Source organism: Sminthopsis crassicaudata, chromosome 1, assembly GCF_048593235.1.
Source record: "Sminthopsis crassicaudata isolate SCR6 chromosome 1, ASM4859323v1, whole genome shotgun sequence".
NCBI classification, from domain to species: Eukaryota; Metazoa; Chordata; class Mammalia; order Dasyuromorphia; family Dasyuridae; genus Sminthopsis; species Sminthopsis crassicaudata.
Window position 1 is genome coordinate 7302783 of NC_133617.1, and position 22691 is coordinate 7325473.

Here is a 22691-nt window from a genome sequence, read left to right on the forward strand (position 1 = left end):
GCTCTGGGGGGAGGGAGCCCGCCCCTCCTCGGAGAGTGCCTCCCCTGAGCCTCAAGGCCCTAGTGGTCCCCGGACCCTTCCAGTCCAGCATCAAGGGCCCCCCCCCCCAGCAACAAGTGTCCTCCTGGGCCCGGGCAAGGCACAGACCGGCAGAAGCCGCCCGAGCTCCCTGCGCCCTGGGGGGCCCGGCCTTCCTCCCCACGGGGGGGGGGGCAGGGCCGGGACCACGGCCCCAGGAGCAGCTGACCCCCCCCCCCCCCCCGCCTTGGAGGGAAGCGTCAAGGGTGGACAGGGGCTCTGAGTGGGGAGGGGGGCTGGGCCCCCCCAGCCTTTCCCCAGGGCGCCTTCCTTCCAGCGCCTCGCTTTCCCATTTAGCCTGAATTTCACTGGGGGGGGGTTGGGTGCTGTCTCCCTCTTAGATTGTGAACTCTTCCCTGGCGCCTTTTTGTATCCCCAGGGCTCAGCAGCCCGCCGGGACACAGTAGGCACTAAATAAATGCTTCCTGCCGGAGGGCACCAAATAAGTGTGTACGCTCCCGGCGGGAGGCCCCGTGGCTGGCCCTGGGGAGGGAGCAGCTCCCACTCAGGCGGTGGGGAAGTGGTTAAAGGCGCAGGCCGGGGGTGGCTGCGGGCCAGCAGAACATGGGAGGGGGACAATTGCCAAAGCCTTCCCTCCGCCCGCCCAGAGCCGGCTGCACCCGAGGGGGCCGAGGCAGGATGCAGAAGGGGAAACGGCCGCCCTGAGCACAGCTGCCTGCGCCGCCTCCGCTGCTCCCACCGCCCGGTACCGGGCCTGGCTCCGGGGCCGGGAGGGGGACTGCAGGAGGGGGCGGGGAGGAGGGAGGGGAGAGAGAGGAACAGGGAGAAGAGGGAGGATGAGGAGCAGGAGGGAGAGCAGGAGGGGGAGAGGACAGAGGAAGAGAAGGGAGAGGAAGGGGAGAGGGAGCATGGAGAGGAAGGGGAGAGGGAGCATGGAGAGGAGGAGGGGGAGAGGGAGCATGGAGAGGAAGGGGAGAGAGCATGAAGAGGAGGAGGGGGAGAGGGAGGACAAGAGGGGAGAGAGGGGAGGAGGAACAGAAGGAGAAGAGGGAGGATGAGGAGCAGGAGGGAGAGCAGGAGGAGGAGAGGACAGAGGAAGAGAAGGGAGAGGAAGGGGAGAGGGAGCATGGAGAGGAGGAGGGGGAGAGGGAGCATGGAGAGGAAGGGGAGAGGGAGCATGAAGAGGAGGAGGGGGAGAGGGAGCATGGAGAGGAGGAGGGGGAGAGGGAGGACAAGAGGGGAGAGAGGAGGAGGAACAGAAGGAGAAGAGGGAGGATGAGGAGCAGGAGGGAGAGCAGGAGGGGGAGAGGACAGAGGAAGAGAAGGGAGAGGAAGGGGAGAGGGAGCATGGAGAGGAAGGGGAGAGAGCATGAAGAGGAGGAGGGGGAGAGGGAGGACAAGAGGGGAGAGAGGAGGAGGAACAGAAGGAGAAGAGGGAGGATGAGGAGCCGCAGGGGGAGAGGGAGGACAGAGAGAAGGAGGAAGGGGTAGCGATGAGGGAGAGAGGGAAGATGAGTAGGAAGGGGAGAGGGAGGACTAGGAGGGGGAGAGTGAGCGTGAGGAAGAGGAGGGGAAAGGGAAGATAGAGAAGGGGAGAGGGAGGACAGAAAAAAGGGGAAAGGGAGGATGAGGAGCAGGAGGAAGATAGAGAAGACAGAAAGGAGAAAGGGAGGATGAAGAGGAGGGGGAAGGGAACATGAAGAGCAGGAGGGGGAGAGGGAGGGTAAGAATAAAGGAGAGAGGACAGAGAGAAGGCGAGAGGGAGGATAAGAAGCAGGAGGACAGAAGAGGGGAGAGAGAGGAGGAACAGAGGGAGAAGAGGGAGGATGAGGAGCAGGAAGGGGAGAGGGAGGAGAAGGAGGGGAGAGGGGGAACAGAAGAGGAAAGAGGAGCAGGAAGGGGAGAGGGAGAATGAGGAGCAGGAGGACAAGGAAGAGGGGGAGAGAGGATGAGCAGAAGGGGGAAGGGGGGGTAGAAGGGGGAGAGGGAAGACAAGCAGGAGGGGGAGAGGAGGAGGTGGGGGGACCATGGCAGAGCAGGTCCCTGCTCACTTGTGAGCCCAGCTCTGTCCTTTCAGGAAGTCAGGCCGCCTGGGCTATGGCCAAGGTTGGGGGCCGCGCAGTCTGCTTCTTGCTGCTGGCCCTGGGCATCCTGGTGGCCATCATCGTGCTTGCCAGCATCCTGGCCCCTTATGGCAGCTCGTGCCCGAGCAGAAGTTTCCCCACAGCCGCCGTAGCCGCTGACTCCAAGAGCTGCTCCGACATCGGCCGGTGAGTGTGGGCTGGCTCCGGGAGGCCCAGGATGCTCCCGGTGCCACTCGGGACTGTCTGGCTCCGATCCAGGCTCGGGGCTCTCTCTTGGGTCTCTCAGGCCCGGGCTCAGGGCTTTTGAGTTCAGGGTCACAGCTGTCTTGGGCCCAGGCTCGGGGCTCTCTCTTGGGTCTCCCTCGGGTCCAGGCTCGGGGCTCTCTCTTGGGTCTCCCTCGGGTCCAGGCTCGGGGCTCTCTCGGAGTCTGGGGCCCGCTTTGTCTGGGCTCATCAGGAGCAGCCCCAGAGCCGTGCCAACTGCCCGGCCAGAGCCTCCATCTCCTCAGCCCCGCCGCAGGACAGGGTCCCCCTTGCCCCGGCCGGCGGTCAGCGGGCCCTTGGGTGGGTGGTCGTCTGGAGGACCTCCTCCCCAAGTGCAGGCTGGGGGAAGAGAAAGATTGAGCAGAGACGGAAGGGCCGGCACCCGCTGTCTGAAAAGAGGCCACCGGGCCTGGGTCCGGGAGCGAGAGCTGGGAGGGGCCTGAGGAGCCAGAGCAGGGACCCTCTCGGGCCTTCAGGTCCTCTCAGCAAGCTCCAGAGCTGGGGGCTGCCCCAGGCTCCCCCTGAGCTCCAGGCACCCGCCTCCTCCCCACTGTCCCATCTGCAAGTTCCGGGGCTCATCACACTCAGTGGGCCATGCACAAGGGGCTTCATGCGCCTCTCCCCCTCCTCCTTCTCTTCTCCTTCCTCCCCTTTTCCCTCCTTTTCTCTTCCTCCTCTCCCTCTTCTTCCCCTCCCCTTCCTCTCCCTCCTCCTTTTCCTCCTCTCTTCCCCCTCTTCCCCTTCTTACTCTTTCCCTTCCTCCCCCTCCTCCTCGCTTCCTCCTCTTCCTCTTCCTCTCCCTCCTCCTCCCTTCCTCCTCCTCTTCTTCCCCCTTCTCCTTTTCCTTCTCTGCTCCCCCTCTTCTCCTACTTACCTCTCTCCCTCTTTCTCCCCCTCTTCCCCCTCCTTTTCTTCCCTCTCTTCCTCTTCTTCCTCCCCCTCCTTCATGACCTTTTCTATATGGAAGGGCTGCCTTGGGCCTGGTGCACCCCCTTCCCAGCTCAGCCACAGACAGAGGCTCCCTGAGCCCCCCTCCTTTCTGAACCAGGAGCCATGGCTCCTTACTGGTGGGCCTCCCTGACTCCGGCCTCCCTGACTCCGGCCTCCACCCGGCCGACAGTCATGGTCCTAAAACCCAGGGCTGAGCCAGCCTGTCTTTCCATGCCCGACCACGGCCCCCATCACCCTGGCACGGGCACATCCTGGCGCTGTTCGTGGGGGCGGCGAGGGAGGCCTGTCCCATGCCCCCTGGGCCGAAGCTTGTTCTTGCCCCACCTGATGCTCTATTGGTCACCTCCGCGGCGTCCTTGGGCGGCCCAGCTCCTGCATCCCCTCGGACCCAGGGCCAGGCTCTGCTGCTGCCTCAGACGTCAGTGGCCTCCCTGGCTGAGGGGGCACCGCGTCCCCCTCAGATCCGGGCTGGCCAGAGAACCTCCTGGGACCAGGAGCTCCCCCACTTCCCAGAAGGCCCAGCGTGCAGGCCCGGCTAAACGTGCCAGGGTCTCCCTGAGCACCATCACCTGGGCCCAGCCGTGGCCCGAACTGAGCCCGGGGACTCCAGACAGGGGCTGCCCCGGGGCAGGATGGGGGACGGTGGCCTCCCGTCCCTGCCATGCAGCCCGGGAGCGCTTCTGCGGTTTTTGCTGGCCAGCCCCAGACTGAACTTGCAGCCCACTGAGACTCCGGGGTCTTCTTCCAGCTAGCCACTGTCATCTCCCATCTCATCGCTCCCCCCCACTATTTGTGGAGGGGGCTTTTCGAGCCCCCGGGAGGCTCAGACTCCTCCGGCCCCTCTGGAGCATCGGGATCCTGACTCTCATCCAGGGCGCTTAATGAGCCCAGGGGAGGCCCTCAGAGCAGCCCCACGAGCCCCCTCTGCCCCTGCCCCTCCCCTCTAGCCTTGCCCGGGGCCCAGCTCCCTCCCTCCTCCCCCGAGGGAAGAAAGTGGAGGATCCGGCCCGGCCTGCAGCGGTTCTGGGGGGAGACCTCGCCTCCATGTGGCGCTGTCCGGGAGGGGGAGTGCCATTTTACAGCCGGGTAAACTGAGGCTCGGAAGGGGACCGAGGCTTAGACGAGGACATACCAAGGCCATGAGTGAGTGTGAGAGCGGGAGAGAGCACGTGAGTGAGGCTGTACAGCACTGGATTGGAGTCAGAAGCATAAATCTGAATCCGCGCCCCCTCTCCCTTCGGCCCCGCCCTCGCTCTGGGGCCTCAGTGGGCTGCCCAGGCCCCCCTCGCCCCCTCTCCCCCTCGAGGACCGGGCAGGATCGCTGGTGGCGCCTCTTGGGACCTGGGCCGCCCCGCTGGGGGGGGGCGATCCCCCTTCAGCCTCAGGCCCCTTGTCCCCACGCCCGGCCAGCTGAGGGGGGCGTTGCTCTCTGGGGAAAGCCGGGGACCAGCCGCCCCCTCAGCCGTCCTGGGGCTGGAAGAGGGGCGCCCGCCCTCCCGTGCCACCTCTGCCTTGGAGCCCTCTGGGATTGGCTCCTGGCCCTGCCCCACCCTTGGCCTCCCGCCATCTGGCCCCGGACCTGGGAATATCGGGGTATCCCTGGACTTTTAAGGTGCTTTCCAGCCCTCCCCTGATCCGGGTCGGCCCCAGCCAGGGCCCGTAAAGTACCTGGAGCCGGCTCAACCAGGCCCCGCGCTGACCCGGCCGTGGCCCCATGGGTGGGGGGCCGGGGCTGGGGGCCCTGAGGCGCGGGGGGCAGCTCCCCCCCCACCCCCCGCTCACACAGCCAGGGAGCCCTGCCGGAAGTCCAGCTGCGGCCCGCTCTCCTGGCACCCCCCCCTTTGTCTCCCTCTCTGCATCTCTGGGTCTCTGTCTCTGGTGTCTCTCGGTGTCTCTGACGTCTCACTGTGTGTCTGGATCCCTGTGTCTCTGTCTCTGTTTCTGAGGTCTCTGATGTCTCCCTGTATGTCTCTGTCTCTGAGGTCTCTCTGTGTCTCTCTGACACGTCACCATCACCTAAATGACCTTTCTCGGGTCCTGGGCTGATACATCTCAGCCTCTGTCCCATGACCGTGGGCTGCCAGACACCCCTCAGTGGCTTCAGCGCTCCCCCCCCCCCCCCAGAGCGAGGAAATGTAGGCAAGGCGGCCTGATACCCCCGCCAGCATCCAGAGAGGCAGCTCAACTTCTCATTGGTGCAGGCTGTCTCTCCTCCGGCTACTCGGAGGGGTCGGCAGGTCCCCCCGCCAAATCTCAGGGCCCAGCAGAGGGACGAAAGACGAGAAGGGAGCTCTGCAGTTCTGTCCCCGTGTCACGGGATGCCACATGTAGACCTCTCCCAGGCTCAATGACCAGCTCCCTCCGCTCTCCCGTCCGCTCTCCCCGCCGCTGGCCGTGCCCTTCACCAAACATGGCCTCAGCGTCCCGCCCTGCTGCCTCAGCCTCCACTAAACCCAACTCAAGGGAACTGTGGGAAGGGAACGCGGCAGAGGGCAGCAATGTGTGTCCGGCCCAGAGGACGTGGGCCAGGGAGGGAAGCCCTGGAGGACGGGGCCTCCCTGGCCCCGGCCCTCCAGTCTCCCAAGTCCTGGCCTCCGCAGCCAGAGCCTTGGACCACAGCAGCCAGCAGCACCCCCCAGGCCCGGGCAGGAACCTCCCTGGCTCCAGCAGGAAGCCTCGGTGAACGCTCCCCAAGCAGCGGAGAAAAGGGAGCTGGGACCCTCCAAGTACTGCCCGCAGGCTCAGCGGGTCCCCGCCCTTTTTCCTGAATCAGATCAGGGTCACCCTCAACCAACCGGGCTCATCGGAGGGTGGGGCGTGGACCCAGCTCCCCCAGAGAGACAGGAAACAGGAAGAGAGGTCTCCTTCGAACCCACGGCCCCGCATCCCTACTGCCGGAGCCCTTCCTTGGGTGCCAGCAAAGCCGCTCCCTCAAGAAGGAAGCCATCCATTCCATTGCTGAGTGAATGAATGAATGAGTAGAGGAATGAATGAATGAATGAATGGTGGATGGAGGAATGAATGAGTGAATGAATGAGTGAGTCAATAAATGAGTAGATGAGTGGGTAGATGAATGAGTGGGTGAGTGGGAAGATGAGTGAGTGAATGAATGGGTGGATAGAGGGTAGATGAGTGAGTGAGTGAATGAATGGGTGAATGAGTGAATGAATGAGTGGATGAGTAGGTAGATGAGTGAGTGAGTGAGTGAATGGGTGAATGAGTGAGTGAATGAGTGGGTGAGTGGGTAGATGAGTGAGTGAGTGAGTGAATGAATAGGTGGATGAGTGGGTAGATGAATGAATGAGTGGGTGAGTAGATGAGTGAGTGAATGAATGAATAAATGAGTGGGTAAATGAATGAGTGGGTGAGTGGGTAGATGAATGAATAGTGAGTGAATGAATGAATGGGTGAGTGGGTAGATGAATGAGTGGGCAGATGAATAAGTGAGTGAATGAATGAGTGAGTGAGTGGGTGAGTGGGAAGATGAGTGAATGAATGAGTGGATGAGTGGGTAGATGAGTGAGTGAGTGAGTGAATGAATGGGTGAATGAGTGAATGAATGAGTGGATGAGTGGGTAGATAAGTGAGTAGGTGAGTGGGAAGATGAGTGAGTCAATAAATCAGTGGGTGAGTGTGTAGATGAATAAGTGAGTGAATGAATGAGTGAGTGAGTAGGTGAGTGGGAAGATGAGTGAGTGAATGAATGGGTGGATGAGTGGGTAGATGAACGAGTGAGTGAATGAATGAGTGAGTGAATGAATGAGTGGGTAGATGAATGAATGAGTGGGTAGATGAATGAATGAGTGAATGAACAAGTATATGAGTAAATGAATGAGTAAATTTGTGGGTAAATGAATGAATGAGTGAATGAACAAGTAAATGGGTGCGTAAATGAATGAGTGGGTGAGTGAGAAGATGAGTGAGTGAAGGAGTGGGTGGATGAGTGGATAGATGAATGAATGAGTGGGTGAGTAGATGAATGAGTGAATGAATGAATAAATGAGTGGGTAAATGAATGAGTGGGTGAGTGGGTAGATGAATGAGTGGGCAGATGAATAAGTGAGTGAATGAATGAGTGAGTGAGTGGGTGAGTGGGAAGATAAGTGAATGAATGAATGAATGAGTGGATGAGTGGGTAGATGAGTGAGTGAGTGAGTGAATGAATGGGTGAATGAGTGAATGAATGAGTGGATGAGTGGGTAGATAAGTGAGTAGGTGAGTGGGAAGATGAGTGAGTCAATAAATCAGTGGGTGAGTGTGTAGATGAATAAGTGAGTGAATGAATGAGTGAGTGAGTAGGTGAGTGGGAAGATGAGTGAGTGAATGAATGGGTGGATGAGTGGGTAGATGAGTGAGTGAGTGAGTGAATGAATGGGTGAATGAGTGAATGAATGAGTGGATGAGTGGGTAGATAAGTGAGTAGGTGAGTGGGAAGATGAGTGAGTCAATAAATCAGTGGGTGAGTGTGTAGATGAATAAGTGAGTGAATGAATGAGTGAGTGAGTAGGTGAGTGGGAAGATGAGTGAGTGAATGAATGGGTGGATGAGTGGGTAGATGAACGAGTGAGTGAATGAATGAGTGAGTGAATGAATGAGTGGGTGAGTGGGTAGATGAATGAGTGGAGGAGTGGGTGGATGAGTGGATAGATGAGTGAGTGAATGAATGAATGGGTGAATGAGTGAATGAATGAGTGCATGAGTGGGTAGAAGAGTGAGTGAGTGAGTGAATGAATGGGTGGATGAGTGGGCAGATGAATGAGTAAATGAATGAGTAAATTGGTGGGTAGATGAATGAATGAGTGAATGAATAAGTAAATGGTGCGTAAATGAATGAGTGGGTAGAGGAGCAAATGAGTGAGTGAAAAGGCATTTCATAAATACTTCCATGGACCCGGCTCTGGGAGTACAAGTGGAAAGCAAGCCCATCCCCGTCCTGCAGAAGATGCATATGGGGCAATTTCCCATGGTGCTTAGGGTGCAGCCGCAGAGCAGCCATTTCCACTAATGATGCTGATGCCCAAAATTTGCAGAGCACCTACTATGTGCCAGGTGCTGTGCTGAACATTTTACAATCAGATCACTTCATCCTCACAATACCTCTGGGAGGGAGGTGCTGTTATTTTCCCCATCTTATGGATGAGGAAACTGAGGAAAACCAGGGTGAGGGACTTACTCGGGGTGCTAGAGCTAGGGAGGGGCTGGGATGCATCAGGAGGAGCTGAGTTCTAATCGTGTGCCAGACACGGACTAACTGGGGGCGCCTGGGCAAGGCATTCAGCCCCGTCTGCCTCCCGGAGTGTGGGGGGCTCCAGTGAGAGGAGGAGGAGGAGGATATAGCAGGCAAGAGCTGGATGGCGTGGCCTCTGGAAAGGGACTTGGGCATCCCCTGGTCCAGCTCCTTCATTAAATCTCCCAGGGACCATGATCAACCTAAGATCACACAGATCTTTGAATGGACTTTAACCTTGGGGCCTCAGTTGCCTCATCTGAAAAGTGGGGCTCGGAGTCCCCTCTAACCCTAGCCTGGGCTCCACAATGTGTTTCCTTCACTCTGCCCTCCCAGTGTTGAGAGCCATCCTGCCTGAATTTCCCTGTGGGTCAGGGCAGCACCCTGGCCTCTCCCTTCCCCTCCCCCTGCGGCATGGAGGGAATGGGAGGTGGGCTGTGAACAGCACCCTGCCCTTGGTCCTGCGGGCCTCGGCCCGGTGCTGCAAAGGGAGCGAGCACCCGAGGATGTCCTAAAAAGAGTCTTGGCAGGGGGGCTAGCTCCCGACCCAAGCTGGGCTCTCCGTAGAGGAGGCTGGAGGGAGGACAAGGGCAAAGAGAGCTGAGGTCGGATAAGGGGGAATCGTAGCATAGCGGGGTCCTAGATGATGGCAGTCCAGATAGATGAGGACAGCCAGGTTCTGGATAGTGGAGGTCCAGATAGGTGAGGACAGCCGGGTTCTGGATAGTGGAGGTCCAGATGGGCGAGGACAGCCGGGTTCTGGATGATGGAGGTCCATGTAGGCAAGGACAGCCAGGTTCTGGATAGTGGAGGTCCAGATAGGTGAGGACAGCCGGGTTCTGGATAGTGGAGGTCCAGATGGGCGAGGACAGCCGGGTTCTGGATAGTGGAGGTCCAGATGGGCAAGGACAGCCGGGTTCTGGATGATGGAGGTCCATGTAGGCAAGGACAGCCAGGTTCTGGATAGTGGAGGTCCAGATAGGTGAGGACAGCCGGGTTCTGGATAGTGGAGGTCCAGATGGGCGAGGACAGCCAGGTTCTAGATAGTGGAGGTCCAGATAGGCGAGGACAGCCGGGTTCTGGATGATGGAGGTCCATGTAGGTGAGGACAGCCAGGTTCTAGATAGTGGAGGTCCAGATAGGCGAGGACAGCCGGGTTCTGGATGATGGAGGTCCATGTAGGTGAGGACAGCCAGGTTCTAGATGGTGGACGTCCAGATGGGCGAGGACAGCCAGGTTCTAGATAGTGGAGGTCCAGATGGGCGAGGACAGCCGGGTCCTGGATGATGGAGGTCCTAGCTGAGCCCTTGGCACCCCAAAGCTCAGCTCGAGCTGCACCTCCTTTCAGGTTTCCAGGGACCCTTTCTCCTTCTCAAAGGGTCACCTGTTGTTTAATCTCTGTCCGGGGGCTATCTCTACCACCCAAAGAAGGTTGCCCCCTGGGGGGGGGGGGCGGGCTGGCACACAATAGGTGCTGGAGCACTGGACTGGAGACAGGAAAACCAAATTCTAATCCTACCTTGGATATGTCCACATTCTGGGGCCCCAATGCTTGCTTCAGTTTCCTCATCTGTAAAATGGGCTCTTAAGGCACAGGGCTGGCATGAGGATCCCTGACTGCAGGGGGGCTCTGTCTCAGTAAATAACCACCTCCCCCTCCTCCCAAGCTTGACTGGACGGCTAAGCCAGCCTCTGGCCTCTGGCCCCCTCCAGTGACTAAGCCACCTGTCGCCCGAGGGCATCTCCCACTTGGACGGGGCCCTGCCACGGTTGTTTTGTGTCCATCTCTTCCTGACCCCACCGGGGATTTTCTTAGCCGAGACACTGGAGGGATTGGCCATGTCCTTCTCCAGCTCATTTTACAGATGGGGAAACTGAGGCAAGGGGTATGAAGTGACTTACTCGGAGTGTCACAGCTACTAAGGGTCTGAGGTTGGATTTGAACTCTGAACATGACCCTCCCTGACTCCGGCCCCAGGAATCCTGGAGAATGAGGGGCCTTAGGAAGAGCTGCTAGCAATAAAGCTGGCGGGGGCGCCGGCGCCCCCTGCTGACAGAGCTCCTCTCGGCCTCCCCCAGGGATATCCTGAAGCAGGGCGGCTCCCCGGTGGACGCGGCCATCGCCGCCCTGGTCTGCACCTGTGTCCTGAACCCTCAGAGCATGGGGCTGGGAGGCGGGGTCATCTTCACTGTCTATAATGCCAGTACAGGTAGGTCTGGGCCTGGCACCTCCACTGCCCAGGGCGTTGTGGCCCCACAGGAGCCCCGAGGTCCCCGTCCCCCCTTCTCAGGCCTCAGTTTCCTCTTCTTTGAAACGAGGGGGGCGAGATCCAGACTCTTTCAGAAGATGGAGAGCCAGGGTGGAAGGTGGGTGAGGGCCCGCTTAGAGGAGGGGTGCTATCTGCACCAGAAGAGGGCCTCCCCTACCCGGGAGCTCCCCCACCAATTACATCATTGATCTAGATGGCCAATTAAAGCCATATGGGAGAGGGAGCACTTGGAATCTGATCCTCCTCCCTCAATTTCTTCAGAGCTGGCTCAGGGAGGAGGGAGTGAAAGGGGGGCCGGGGCAAGGCTGACAGTCTGTGGGTCCCCAGGAGAGGTGGAAGTCATCAACGCTCGAGAAACCGTGCCCAAGGCCGTCCCCCGGAATCTGCAGGAGCGCTGCGAAAAAGACCAGCCGCTGGGAAAAGGTACGGCCCGCCAGGCACCCCAAGGCACCCCTCCTTCCCGGGCTTCCGTCCGCCTGAGGATGGCGCCCTCCGCATCTGTTGCCTCCAGTTGTCAGGAGAGATGATTATCTCATTTACAAATAGGGAAACGAAGCCAGGGGGTGCCCCAGGTCAAGCCCAGCCTCCCGACTTGAGTGGCCTCTCGGATCGCTCTTGGACCCGAGATCAGCAGAAGGTGGGGGGCCTTTTGGGAAAGCTCCAATCCCCGTCCAGGGAGCTTCTCAGGGACTCCCTCCCCCAAATCCTGTACCCGGGACGCCCCAATGTTCTCCTGGAGGAGATGGGGAAGTACGGGAGAGGGGGAGGGCACTGTGGGCGAGAGCTGCGCGGCTGCCAGTTTTATTAGGACGTAAGGGCAGGGATGTGCAGGTGTCCAGAATGCAGAGGACTCGAGCCTGGGAAGGGGAGCTGACACGAGTGCCGTGGGGAGGGTTCAGAGAGCTCCTGACAGGCTGGAGCGCTGAGCTAGATCCAATTAGGTAAGACTTCCCAATAGAGAATGGCAACACATTAGGCGACAAATCCCTTGAAACAGAGCTGGGGGTCTAAGTGGACCCCAAGCTCCCTAGGAGTCAGCGGCGCCATGTGGCAGCCTAGAAAGCTACGGCTGCCGGGTCGCCCTCTCTTCCTGAACTTGCAGGCCTTAGGGCAGCTGGCTCCGTCTTCCTCCTGCGAGGGGCCTGAGCCCTCCCGCCGACTTCTGCCTTTGGCCGATCTTTCCCACAGGAGTCTACTGGATCGGAGTCCCGGGAGAGCTGCGCGGCTACCAGCTGGCGCATCAGCGGCACGGCCGTTTGCCGTGGGCCCAGCTGTTCGAGCCCACCCTCCACCTTCTCCGGGAGGGCTTCCGCGTCCCCAGAGTCCTGAGCGCGTTTCTCAACAGCTCTCTCGGCCTGGCCATCAATAGCTCCAATCTTCGGTGAGCGGGGCTGAGTCGGGGGGCACGAGAGCGGCAAGCCTCGCATTGGCAGATGAGGAGACCCCTCGGGGAGGGGGGCTGCCTCCTTCCTAGGGTCTCCTTCTAGCAACCTCAAAGCAGGGAATGGGCCGCCAGCCCCGTCCAAGTCTGCGTGAGGAAGAGGGCCCACCCCGGTGTCCATGCTCCAGCCTTCCCACTCTCACCCGAGGAAGCTGGAGCCCCCCCAACAGCAGCTTTCCGGGCTCCCCCATCTTCCGGCGGGAAAGCCCCCGCCACAGAACGTCTCACTAGTTCCCAGCTGCCTCTTGCTGGAGAGGCTTTGCGGGGCCCCACGGGGGCTGGGACTAAGCTATGGGTCGGGGGCTGAGTGGGCGTCACCAGGGACGGCCAAGGGAAGACATTCTGGGGCAGAGAGTGCGGGGTGGGCTCACCCGGGAGCTCAGAGAGTCAGGAGCTGCCCGGAGAGGGCAAGGAGCATGGGCATCGTTGCCCAGACCAGTCCTGGTGGGTGGGGAGCAGAGCATTTGTTGAGTTAGTGGCAAATGGTGGCCAGGGAGGCCAGCTTGAACTCAAGGAGAGGGGGCCGGTGGCCACACAAGCCTCCCACGAGCAGGAGGCCGGCCTCCCACCATGCAGACAATGCGGTGAGGGACCCAGGAGCACCAGCACAGAGAACTGGGAGTCTTAGCAGGAGACCGTGAAAACTGGTGTGGCCCGAGGGGGCCCCGGGCAGGCCGAAGCCAGGAGGGCGGGTCAGTGAGACCCCAGCCTTTGGAAGTGGAACAATGAGGAAGAGGAGGAGAAGAGAGAGAGAAAGAGGAGGAGGAAGAGGAAGAGGAGTAGAAAGAGGAGGAAGAGGAGGAGGCGGAGGAGGAGGAAGAGGAAAAGGAGGAGGAGGACTGATGGGGAAAGAGGAAGAAGAGGAGGAGGGGGAAGGGAAGACAGCCCCCCCCATCCCTGGGGCATTGTGAGGGGGCCCGTGGCCCCGCTGGAGCGTTGCCGCTGGGTCACTGTGGGCCTGGGCAGCGACCCTGGCCTCCCCCGGGTTTGTTCCCCTGAGTTCCCCGGTGCCCTGTGTGCCCTCACAGGAGGGCTGCCCCTCTCTCCCTTCTAGCCAGCTCTTCTTCCATGGAAAAAGGCCCCTGGCGGAAGGGGAGCTCCTGCAGTGGCCGGCGCTGGCGCGCACGCTGGAGACGGTGGCGGAGAAGGGCGCCGACGAGCTCTACGAGGGATCCCTCGCCGAGGCTCTCCTGGCTGACCTGGCCGTGGCAGGTGGGCTTCCCGCCTCGCCCCCTGACTCGCCCTAGGTCCCCAAACCAGGGGCCCAATGACGGGGCCCAGGGCCGCTCGTCCTTCCGGCTGCTTCTGCGGCCTCCGTCCGTGCGTCTGCGGAGGCCCGTGAGCTTCGAGCCCCAAGACGCTCTACTGGCTCAGAGGGACATTGGTGCTGGGAGGGCAGGAGGGCACTCAGTCACTCACTCAACCAGCATTTATTAAGTGCCTGCTGTATGAGTGCCAGGAGTTCCAAGGCCTGAGTCCTCCTTGTCCCTGGGGGGCGGAGCGGTGACTCCGTGGCCAGCAGACGGCATAGGGAGAGCCAGGGCTGCTGCGGGCTTGGGGGGGAGGGCCTAGAAGTGAGCCCCGCCTCCCGCCCCTCCCCCGCCCAGGGAGCCAGCTGACGGAGGAGGACCTGGCCGGCTTCCGAGCCGAAGTGGTCAAGCCCCTGGCCCTGAACCTGGGAAACTACACCCTGTACTCCCCCCCACCCCCTGCGGGGGGCGCCATCCTCAGCTTTGTCCTGAACGTGCTCAAAGGTGAGCTGAGAGGGGGAGGGGCAGCCACAACTCCCTGGGGGCGGGATCGGGTCAGGCTCCTCCCCCGTGGGAGAAAGCTTCCTTTGGCCTGGGGGGGGGGGGTCTGGCCGAGCAGAGGGGGCTGAGAAGGGGTAGCCCGGCAGAGGGGACTCTGAGTTCCACGCCAGCCTCAGACACCAACCGGCCACGCCCCCCTGTCTGCCTCAGTTTCCTCAGCCTCCCTCACAGCGTGAGGATCAAATGGGAGAATATTTGCAAAACATTAGTGCCGGCTCGGCATGCAGCAAGTGCTCAATGAATGCTTGTTCCCTTCTGCCCTCAATTTTCTCTGGGCGGCTCCAGGCGGGGTCCTGAGGAAGCGTGGGAGGAGGAAAGGTTTGCATCGGGGTCTGCAGCGGGTTAGACCCGTAATGAGGAAGGAGAGAAGAGGGCACAGAGAGACCTGGGGGACCAGAGCCTACGGGCATTTATTAACCTCCCACTGTGTGCCAGGCGCTGTGCTAAGCACAAAAGGCCCAGTCCCACCAGTCGGGCCGGGCGGTCCCAGCTCTGGGCGACTTTCCCCCCCTCCCCCCCTGCATTTTCCTGGCACCGACTTCTGCCCCTCCCCCCACCCCCTTCCCCGGAGGACCTTCGGCGCGAATGCCCAGGCCGGCGCAGTCCCCGCCATGACCACAAGGTGGCGCTGGAAGCTGGGGCCGGGGCCCACCCAGGGGCTCCAGCCCGGCCCTTTCCCTGCGTCTCCAGGCTTTGGGTTCTCCCAGGATGCCCTGGGCCGGCTCGAGGGGAAGGTCAGCACCTACCACCGGATAGTGGAGACCCTGAAGTTTGCGAGCGGGCTCAGGTGGAAGCTGCGGGACCCTCGGAGCCACCCAGAAGCCCCGGTGAGGCCCCGGGCAGGGGCGGCCCAAGGACCCCCTGGGGCAGAGCGGGAGGTGGCCGGGCCGGCAGCTCCAAGCGGTTACGGCCCCTTTGGGGGAGGGGGCGAGAGAAGGGCAGAGCCCCTCCCCCAGCCCTCCCCGGGGAGCACGGCCCTGATGGGGTCCCCCCCCCCCAGCTCAGACCAGGGCTTAGGTCTTCTCTACCGGGTCTGCTGGAGCCCGCTGTCCCGCCAAGCCGGGTGACCTCCGTCCCTGGGCTGTAAAGTGGGGGCAGGGGGGCTCCTCAGCTGTGCCCCTCCCTCCCCCGCTCCTGTAGGACGTTTACGCGGAGCTGCTGACGGAGGAGCTGGCCCGGGACGTCCGGGGCCGCATCGGCCCCCGGGCCAACCACAGCCCCAGCTACTACGGCGTCGGCGGGGCCGGCCGCGGCCGGGAGGCGGGCACCTCGCACGTGGCCGTCCTGGGCGCAGACGGCAGCGCCGTGTCCGCCACCAGCACCATCAACGTCCCGTGAGTGGGGGAGGGGCGGGGCAGGGGCACACGGGCGCTCCTCCTTGTACACGCCAGGACGTGCGAGCACCTGCACACCACCAGGTGCCACATCACACCCACCCGTGGCACTCACGGGCACAGACACCCTCAGCCCCTCCTTAGACCGGGTCACGTGGCTCCTGGAAATCTGCCCCGGACAGACCAGGGCCCCGAGCCTCCCAGGGACGGGCATGAGCAGAGAGCGGGGGACGGGAGCCACGGCGGAGAGGGAGAGTGGCTCAGTAACATGGGCTGCCGGATGTGGCCCTCAGAGCCCCAGGGACTCCCTCCTGCCTGGGGCAGAGTATCCCCGAGATGTTGGTGCTCACTTCTAGCCGCTGCCCACGGGGCTGCCCACTGAATGGCCCACGGGCACTGGGAATGACCCACGGGCACTGGGAATGACCCACGGGCACAGGAATGGCCCACGGGCACCGGGAATGACCCACGGGCACCGGGAATGGCCCATGGCCACCGGAATGGCCCACGGGCACCGGGAATGACCCACGGGCACTGGGAATGACCCACGGGCACCGGGAATGGCCCACGGGCACAGGAATGGCCCACGAGCACCGGGAATGACCCACGGGCACCGGAATGGCCCATGGCCACCGGAATGGCCCACGGGCACCGGGAATGACCCACGGGCACCGGAATGGCCCACGGGCACCGGGAATGACCCACGGGCACAGGAATGGCCCACGGGCACCGGAATGGCCCACGGGCACTGGGAATGACCCACGGGCACCGGGAATGACCCACGGGCACCGGAATGACCCACGAGCACCGGAATGACCCACGAGCACCGGGAATGACCCACGGGCACCGGAATGGCCCACGGGCACCGGGAATGACCCACGGGCACAGGAATGGCCCACGGGCACAGGAATGGCCCACGGGCACCGGGAATGACCCACGGGCACAGGAATGGCCCACGGGCACCGGAATGGCCCATGGGCACTGGGAATGACCCACGGGCACCGGGAATGACCCACGGGCACCGGAATGACCCACGAGCACCGGAATGACCCACGAGCACCGGGAATGACCCACGGGCACCGGAATGGCCCACGGGCACCGGGAATGACCCACGGGCACCGGGAATGACCCACGGGCACAGGAATGGCCCACGGGCACCGGAATGGCCCATGGGCACTGGGAATGACCCACGGGCACCGGGAATGACCCATGGGCACTGGGAATGACCCACGGGCACCGGGAATGGCCCACGGGCACAGGAATGGCCCACGAGCACCGGGAATGACCCACGGGCACAGGAATGGCCCACGGGCACCGGAATGGCCCACGGGCGCTGCTCCCAGAGACTGGAGGGTAAGGGGAGGGGGGGCGCTGTCCAGCCCGGCTGCTTCTCTCCGCCCAGGTTTGGCTCCATGGTGTATTCCCCAAAGACTGGGCTCATTCTCAACAACCAACTCCTGGACTTCTGCTGGAGGGAGACTCCGGGCTCCGGCAAGCTGCAGGATCCAGGTAAGACTGCGCTTCTAGTGGGCGCTTACTGTGTGCATGGGATCCCTTCTCGGACCGCGGGAGCCCGGCAGCGAAAGGAGTGCCCACGCTGGGATAAGCGCCTCACTGACTGGGGAGACCTCAGCCTGTATGAGGGGACCTCAGGGCTCGCTGGCTGCCTCGTCACTGACGGCGTGGCCCCAAAGGGCTTCCAGGGCGGCCCGGCCGACCGCAGCTCCCCAGGAGCCCCGGGGCCCAGGGCACCGATGGCGGCTGTGGCCGTGTTGTGGAATCGTTGCCAATTTGCTGGTAGGAGGCGAAGCCTCCGGGCTGTGAATTCGAATCATGACTTTTTTTCATGATTGGAGTAATCTCTCTTACTCCGGCTCACAAGCTCAGTTCTCCTCTGGCTGACAGTTTGTTCACACCCTTCCTCTTGTTTTGTGCTAATTCCCGTCTTTTGTCTCAGGGCCAGACCTTCTTGAGGGGTCCTTAGTGTAAATGAAGGGGCAGTCGGCCCGCTCGCCCCCTGCTCCCCTGCAAGCAACTCCCTTTAGCAAGGAATGACGTAAGGCACTAACCTAGAGCTCGGTCAGTTTGAAAGGGGCTGTACAGGAAGGGGGCTGCCGGGGCTCAGGCCCTCTGCGGCTCGGATAAGACAGCCCCCACTTGTACCCCCGGGCGTCCAGGCAGCGTGGAAAGTCCCTTGTGGGGAGAAGTGCACTCGAGCTATCTGCCTGAGCCGGGCCAGAAGGTGGCCCTAAAGGCCTCGGGACGCGGGAAGAGTTGGGACTTCCTGGGGACATCCCCTGGAGCTGCCGTGTGTGACACCCCACTGGTGCCTTTGCCTGCCCACGGAAGGGAGAGCTGCACGGGGGCTTCACCTTGGCACATTTGCCAAGCTCCATGAGGGAGATTCTCCTTCCAGGGCTCTGGCTCACGGAGAGCCTGGATTCCGGGTTCCAATGGTAGACTTTCTCTCTCTTCCTTTGAACTCAGAGTTGTCCCCTTTGTCTCCTTACAAGTCAGGCTTTCACCTCCATGGATGCTAAGCAATATGTTTGTTCTGTGCCTTGGATGAGAGCGAGGTTCAGGGCCGGGTAGTTTTGCACCCTGACAACTCACAAATCTTTGTGTTTTGTCTTTATACTATTTCTTTTATTTCTTTTTTTTTTTCTGAGGTAATTGGGGTTAAGTGACTTGCCCAGGGTCACACAGTTAGGAAGTGTTAAGTGCCTGAGATCAGATCTGAACTCAGGTCCTGCTGACTTCAGGGCTGGGGCTCCGCCCACTGCACCTCCTAGCTGCCCCCTTGTCTTTATACTATTAAGCAGACACAGGTCTACTAATCTATAGGATAAGGGCTGCCTGCTGGCTTAGGGACCCCAAGGAGGCCGCCCTTGATCCCCTTCGGGAAGCCCCACGCCTCTTTGAGGAGTGTTGGTCTCTAAGCTAAGCCCTCTGTCCTGTTGAGGGCTGAACTCTTAGCCCCTTGGCTCTGGACTCTGCCGGCAGTCATCACTGTTCCCAGGACGCTTCCAGGACACCATGAGGAGTCCAAAGGCGGCTCACCTTTGGTACCGCAAACCTTTGGTGCAAAGACCCAGAGGAAGTGGGCTTGAATTTTGAAACATGGCCCGTGTAGACGCCAAGGCACCATATTGCACAGAGCACCGGGCTTGGAACGCAGACAAAGCCAGCCTCGGACACTTAGTGGCCCTGGGCAAGGCCCTTAGCCCTTTTTGCCTCAGTTTCCTCCTCTGTAAAATGAGCAACCACTCTAGCGTCTACACCAAGAAAACCCCTAATGGGGGCACGAAAATCAGACACGGCTGAAAAAGAGCCAAACAACAATAGACACGGATACTGGAGATTCGTCTGGACTCTGCTGAGGTGGCCGTTTCCTGAGTAAATTTTGGCAGGGTTTTCACTCGGCATGCTTTCCAGGAGATTGCCCATTCCCATGCCCGGGAGAACCCCAGAGGGACCTTCTAGGAAAGGGCCACGAGAAAGCTTGATTTCCTTTCCCCCCCGTGTTATGTTCTGGGGTGGCGAAGACTGGGTGCAAATCCCAAGTCCTGCACGACCGCGTCTGAACTTTGCAAAGTGATCGTGACTTAAACCGTATTCCCGGACTGGGAGAGGAAGCCAGTAATTGCCTCGTTTTCTCTAGCTCCTGAAATTGGACGCCAAGGAGCCCGTCCAAAAAGCCCTGGACTTGCCCGAAGCGCTCCCGAGCTCTCTGGGCTGGGGCTCTTGCCCGTCCCTCCTGCAGATTTGCCGAGGGCAGCAAATAGGAAGGCCCTGGTGGGAGGGAGAGGAAGCCGGAACTTGAAGACCCTCACCCTACTTTGTCGCCAAGAACGTCCTTTTCGAGTCATTCAACCAGAGACACCGACAAATCATCAATTATTTGGAAGGAGGAAAAGCAGCTCCGCCCAGGAGTGCTCACAGAGACCCGGTCATGCCCCCTGGGGTAGGAGAGCAGAGGCCCTGGGCTATCAGGGAGCCCAGCGCCTCACTGGCAGGGGAGGCTCCATCTCCTCCCCTCCCCTCCTCTTTGGCCAGAGCAAGACCTTGGGGACATAAGAAGGTCAGATTCTGGACTGCTCGTGGGTGTCCTGGAGCATCCTGGGACAGTGATGACTCTGGGAGAGTTTAGGACTTCTCTAACAGGAGCCACGGACAAGATGTGAAGAGAACAGCAGGATGGAGAACTTTGAGAGGATCCAAAGGGGGGAGGGAAGGAACGTTGAGAGGGAAGAAAGGAAAGTTGAGAGGACCCACAGGGGGGGAAAGGAACGTTGAGAGGACCCACAAGGGGGGAAAGGAACGTTGAGAGGACCCACAGGGGGGGAAAGGAACGTTGAGAGGACCCACAGGGGAGGAAAGGAACGTTGAGAGGGAAGAAAGGAACGTTGAGAGGACCCACAGGGGGGGAAAGGAACGTTGAGAGGACCCACAAGGGGGGAAAGGACTTCTGCCCAGCCCAGGGCTGGGAATCGCCTGCTTTGCCTTAGGAGCCTCCTGAAGGCCACCTGCTTGTGGGAGACGTCCCTGAGGAGAGCTTCTGTTCACCGCGCCTTACTAGACGACCTTAGCAAATGCCTTTTCTGAAAGCTAATGAAATCTGGCTGCCTCACAGATGGCAACTGATTATGGGGGGCTAGCTCACTGGTGGGGGCTCACGAGCACCAGCAGCACAGCCATGCCTCCACCCCTCAGCACTGCCCTAGACCCCAAGGGGCTTCCTCCCCTCCCGCGCTCCGCAGTCCCGCCCAGCTGTCCTAGTCCTTGTCCCTCCCAGGTCACTGCATCTCCCATGTCTTTGCCTCGGCCTCTACGCGGCTCAAGCAGACCCTTCTCCTCAGGTCAGATGGTTCGTTGGCTCCATTAAGCTCCCACTAATTCAGAATAAAGAGAAGTGGATGAGCCCCTGTGCCATGAGGGAGGGGAGGTGGAGATCGAATGCCGGTAAATGGTGCCCAGCTGGAGCCAGCGATGCTCTCCTCAAGCCCAGCAGGGGCGGTGAGCCCCCGTTCTCAGCCGCACCGCAGCTGAGCATGGTCCCCCGCTCTCAGCAGGAGGTTTGCCCCTTCCCAGACTGCACAGGGTCACTTTGACTAGCTTGGGCCATCCACGCTGGGCTGTGGGGGCAGAAGAAGCCCCTCTGGGCGTCTGCTCCTGGGGAAGGGGGCCTTCTGAGAGGTCAAGGAGGGACGGCTGGACGGTGAGGGCAAGTTTCTCTGTCAGTTCCAGGGGAAAGGCCGCCCTCTTCCATGGTACCCTCCATCTTGATCTCCAAAGATCAGAAGTCCATGCTGGTGATCGGGGGCTCCGGAGGGCAAATGATCATTCCAGCCACTGCCTTGGTGAGTGAGGCAGCCATGCGTGTCTTCCCTGCTCTCCCTCCCCTTGCCCAAGCCTGGTAGCCTAGTGGTTAGGGGCACTAGTGATCCTGGGGCATCTAGGCCGCCCCACCCCCTTGTCTCCCTGCTCGAGGCAAGGAGCTGAGGCCCTGGCATCGGGCGCTGGGCGGAGTGGCTCGCTGTTAGGATCCCAGAGTGGCCGTGGCCCCCTTTCGAGGGCACCCGCAACACTCAGTGGGTCCCAAGGGCCTCCCCCGGCATCACAGGGCGGCCTTGCCCAGAGCTGGCGTCCATGCCCGGCAGCACGGGCCAGTGCCCAGGCCGGCCCAACCCTGCTGTCGCTTCCTCCTGTCCCCAGGCCATCATGAACAACCTGTGGTTTGGTCTGAACCTTCATGACGCCATCAAGGCAAAGATTCTGCACGTGCGACCCACAACCAAGGTTCTCTTCGAGCCAGGATTCGACAAGGTGAGTCCCTGGGACCTTGGCCCTACCCCCGCCCCACTTCTCGGGTGCCCCGGGGTGCCCTCGTCCTGAAGGGGCTGCCGGGGTGGGAAGGGAGCTCGCTCAGGGAGCGGGCCCGGGGCAAGGGCAGCTCCCCTGGCGGCTCTGGAGCCAGCTCTCTCCTCCTGCCGCAGGAGATCGAGGACGGGCTCATCAACCGTGGACACGAGGTGGAAAAAGTCAGCATCTGGCTGAATGTGGTCCAGGCCGTGGCCAAGGACGCGCTGGGCTGCGTGCACGCCGAATCCGACCTGAGGAAGCTGGGGGAGGCGGCTGGCTACTGAGCCGTGGCCACCTGGCCAGCAAGAGCCCCTCCAGAGGCCTGGGCCCGAGACAGCGAGAGGCCGCCTGCAGCCGCCGGGGATCACAGCTCTGCCTTGCGTCTGCCCGTCCCCCCGGCTCGGGAGCCATCGGGCCCCGGCCCCGGCAGAACTCCCCCAAAGCGGTGATGGCTGAGGGGCCGGCGCCTTCCCTCCCCCCCCCAGCCCGGCTCTGGACTGACATTCACTGCCGCTCAGTTGTTCTGAGTTTAGGGAGGGGTGAGGAGCACCCATCCCCTCGGGGGAGCAGCCGGGGCCTCCCTGAGGTGGACGGTGAGGTCCGAGCTCTGGCTTCCGGCACTACCTGGAGAGAACCAGCCCGGGCTGCCCGTGTGGGGCTTCTCTCGGGAGGCCGACACTCAGGGATCGGGCCAGGGAGGCTCTGGATCTGTCACCGAAGGCCACTCCAGGCTCCCAAGCTGGGGAGGAGACTTCCCTTCTAGCCAATCAGCCATCAGCATTGATTAAATACCTCCATCATTCCTGTCCTGTTACCTTTTTGGGGACCCCATTTGGGGGCTTCTTGGCAGAGATACTGGGGTGATGGGCCATGTCCTTGTGCAGCTCATTTTACAGATGAGGAAACTGAGGCAAACAGTGAAGTGACCTGCCCAGAGTCACTCGGCGGTCAGTATCTGAGGCCAGATTTGAACTCAGGTTTTCCCAAGTCCCTGTGTCCTGTACCACCAGGGCCCGTCTTCCAAGGAGGAGACAAGCACAGACTGGGTACTAGCGACTGCTAAAGAGGGGACGGGGGAGGGAGGGGAGGCTTCCTGTGGGAGGAGGGGCTTTCCATGGGACTGAAAGGAAGCCAGGGGAGCCAGGCTGGGAGGAGGAGGGGGGCTCTCCAGGCCCGGGGCAGCCAGAGGGGTTGGGGGCAGCGGGGGGCAGGGTGTGCGGGTGCCTGTGTGCATGGAAAAGAAGACTAGAAAAGTGGGGGAGCCCGTTCCAGCTGCCCTCACGGCTCCTCCTCCCCAGCCAGAAGTGACCCCTCCGGGAATCGCAAGGGCCCAGAGCTCCCTCCTGCCTCTGCCCACGGCCCCCACCCTAGTTCCTTATCCGGTCTGAGCCGGGCGGCAGGGAGGCCA

The 22691-nt window shown here is 61.4% G+C and overlaps 1 protein-coding gene across 1 annotated transcript; it reads left to right on the plus strand.

Moving 5' to 3' along the window:
* Positions 1-650: 650 nt before the first annotated feature.
* GGT5 (gamma-glutamyltransferase 5) lies at positions 651-22087 on the plus strand. The gene is made up of 13 exons (XM_074290694.1): positions 651-784; positions 2117-2309; positions 10645-10775; positions 11163-11258; positions 12024-12216; positions 13331-13488; positions 13884-14030; positions 14778-14914; positions 15228-15421; positions 16824-16930; positions 20663-20781; positions 21137-21247; positions 21418-22087. The coding sequence occupies exons 2-13, from the start codon at positions 2137-2139 to the stop codon at positions 21565-21567; spliced, it is 1716 nt and encodes a 571-aa protein (XP_074146795.1). The 5' UTR covers positions 651-784; positions 2117-2136; the 3' UTR covers positions 21568-22087.
* The last annotated feature ends 604 nt before the right edge of the window (positions 22088-22691 follow it).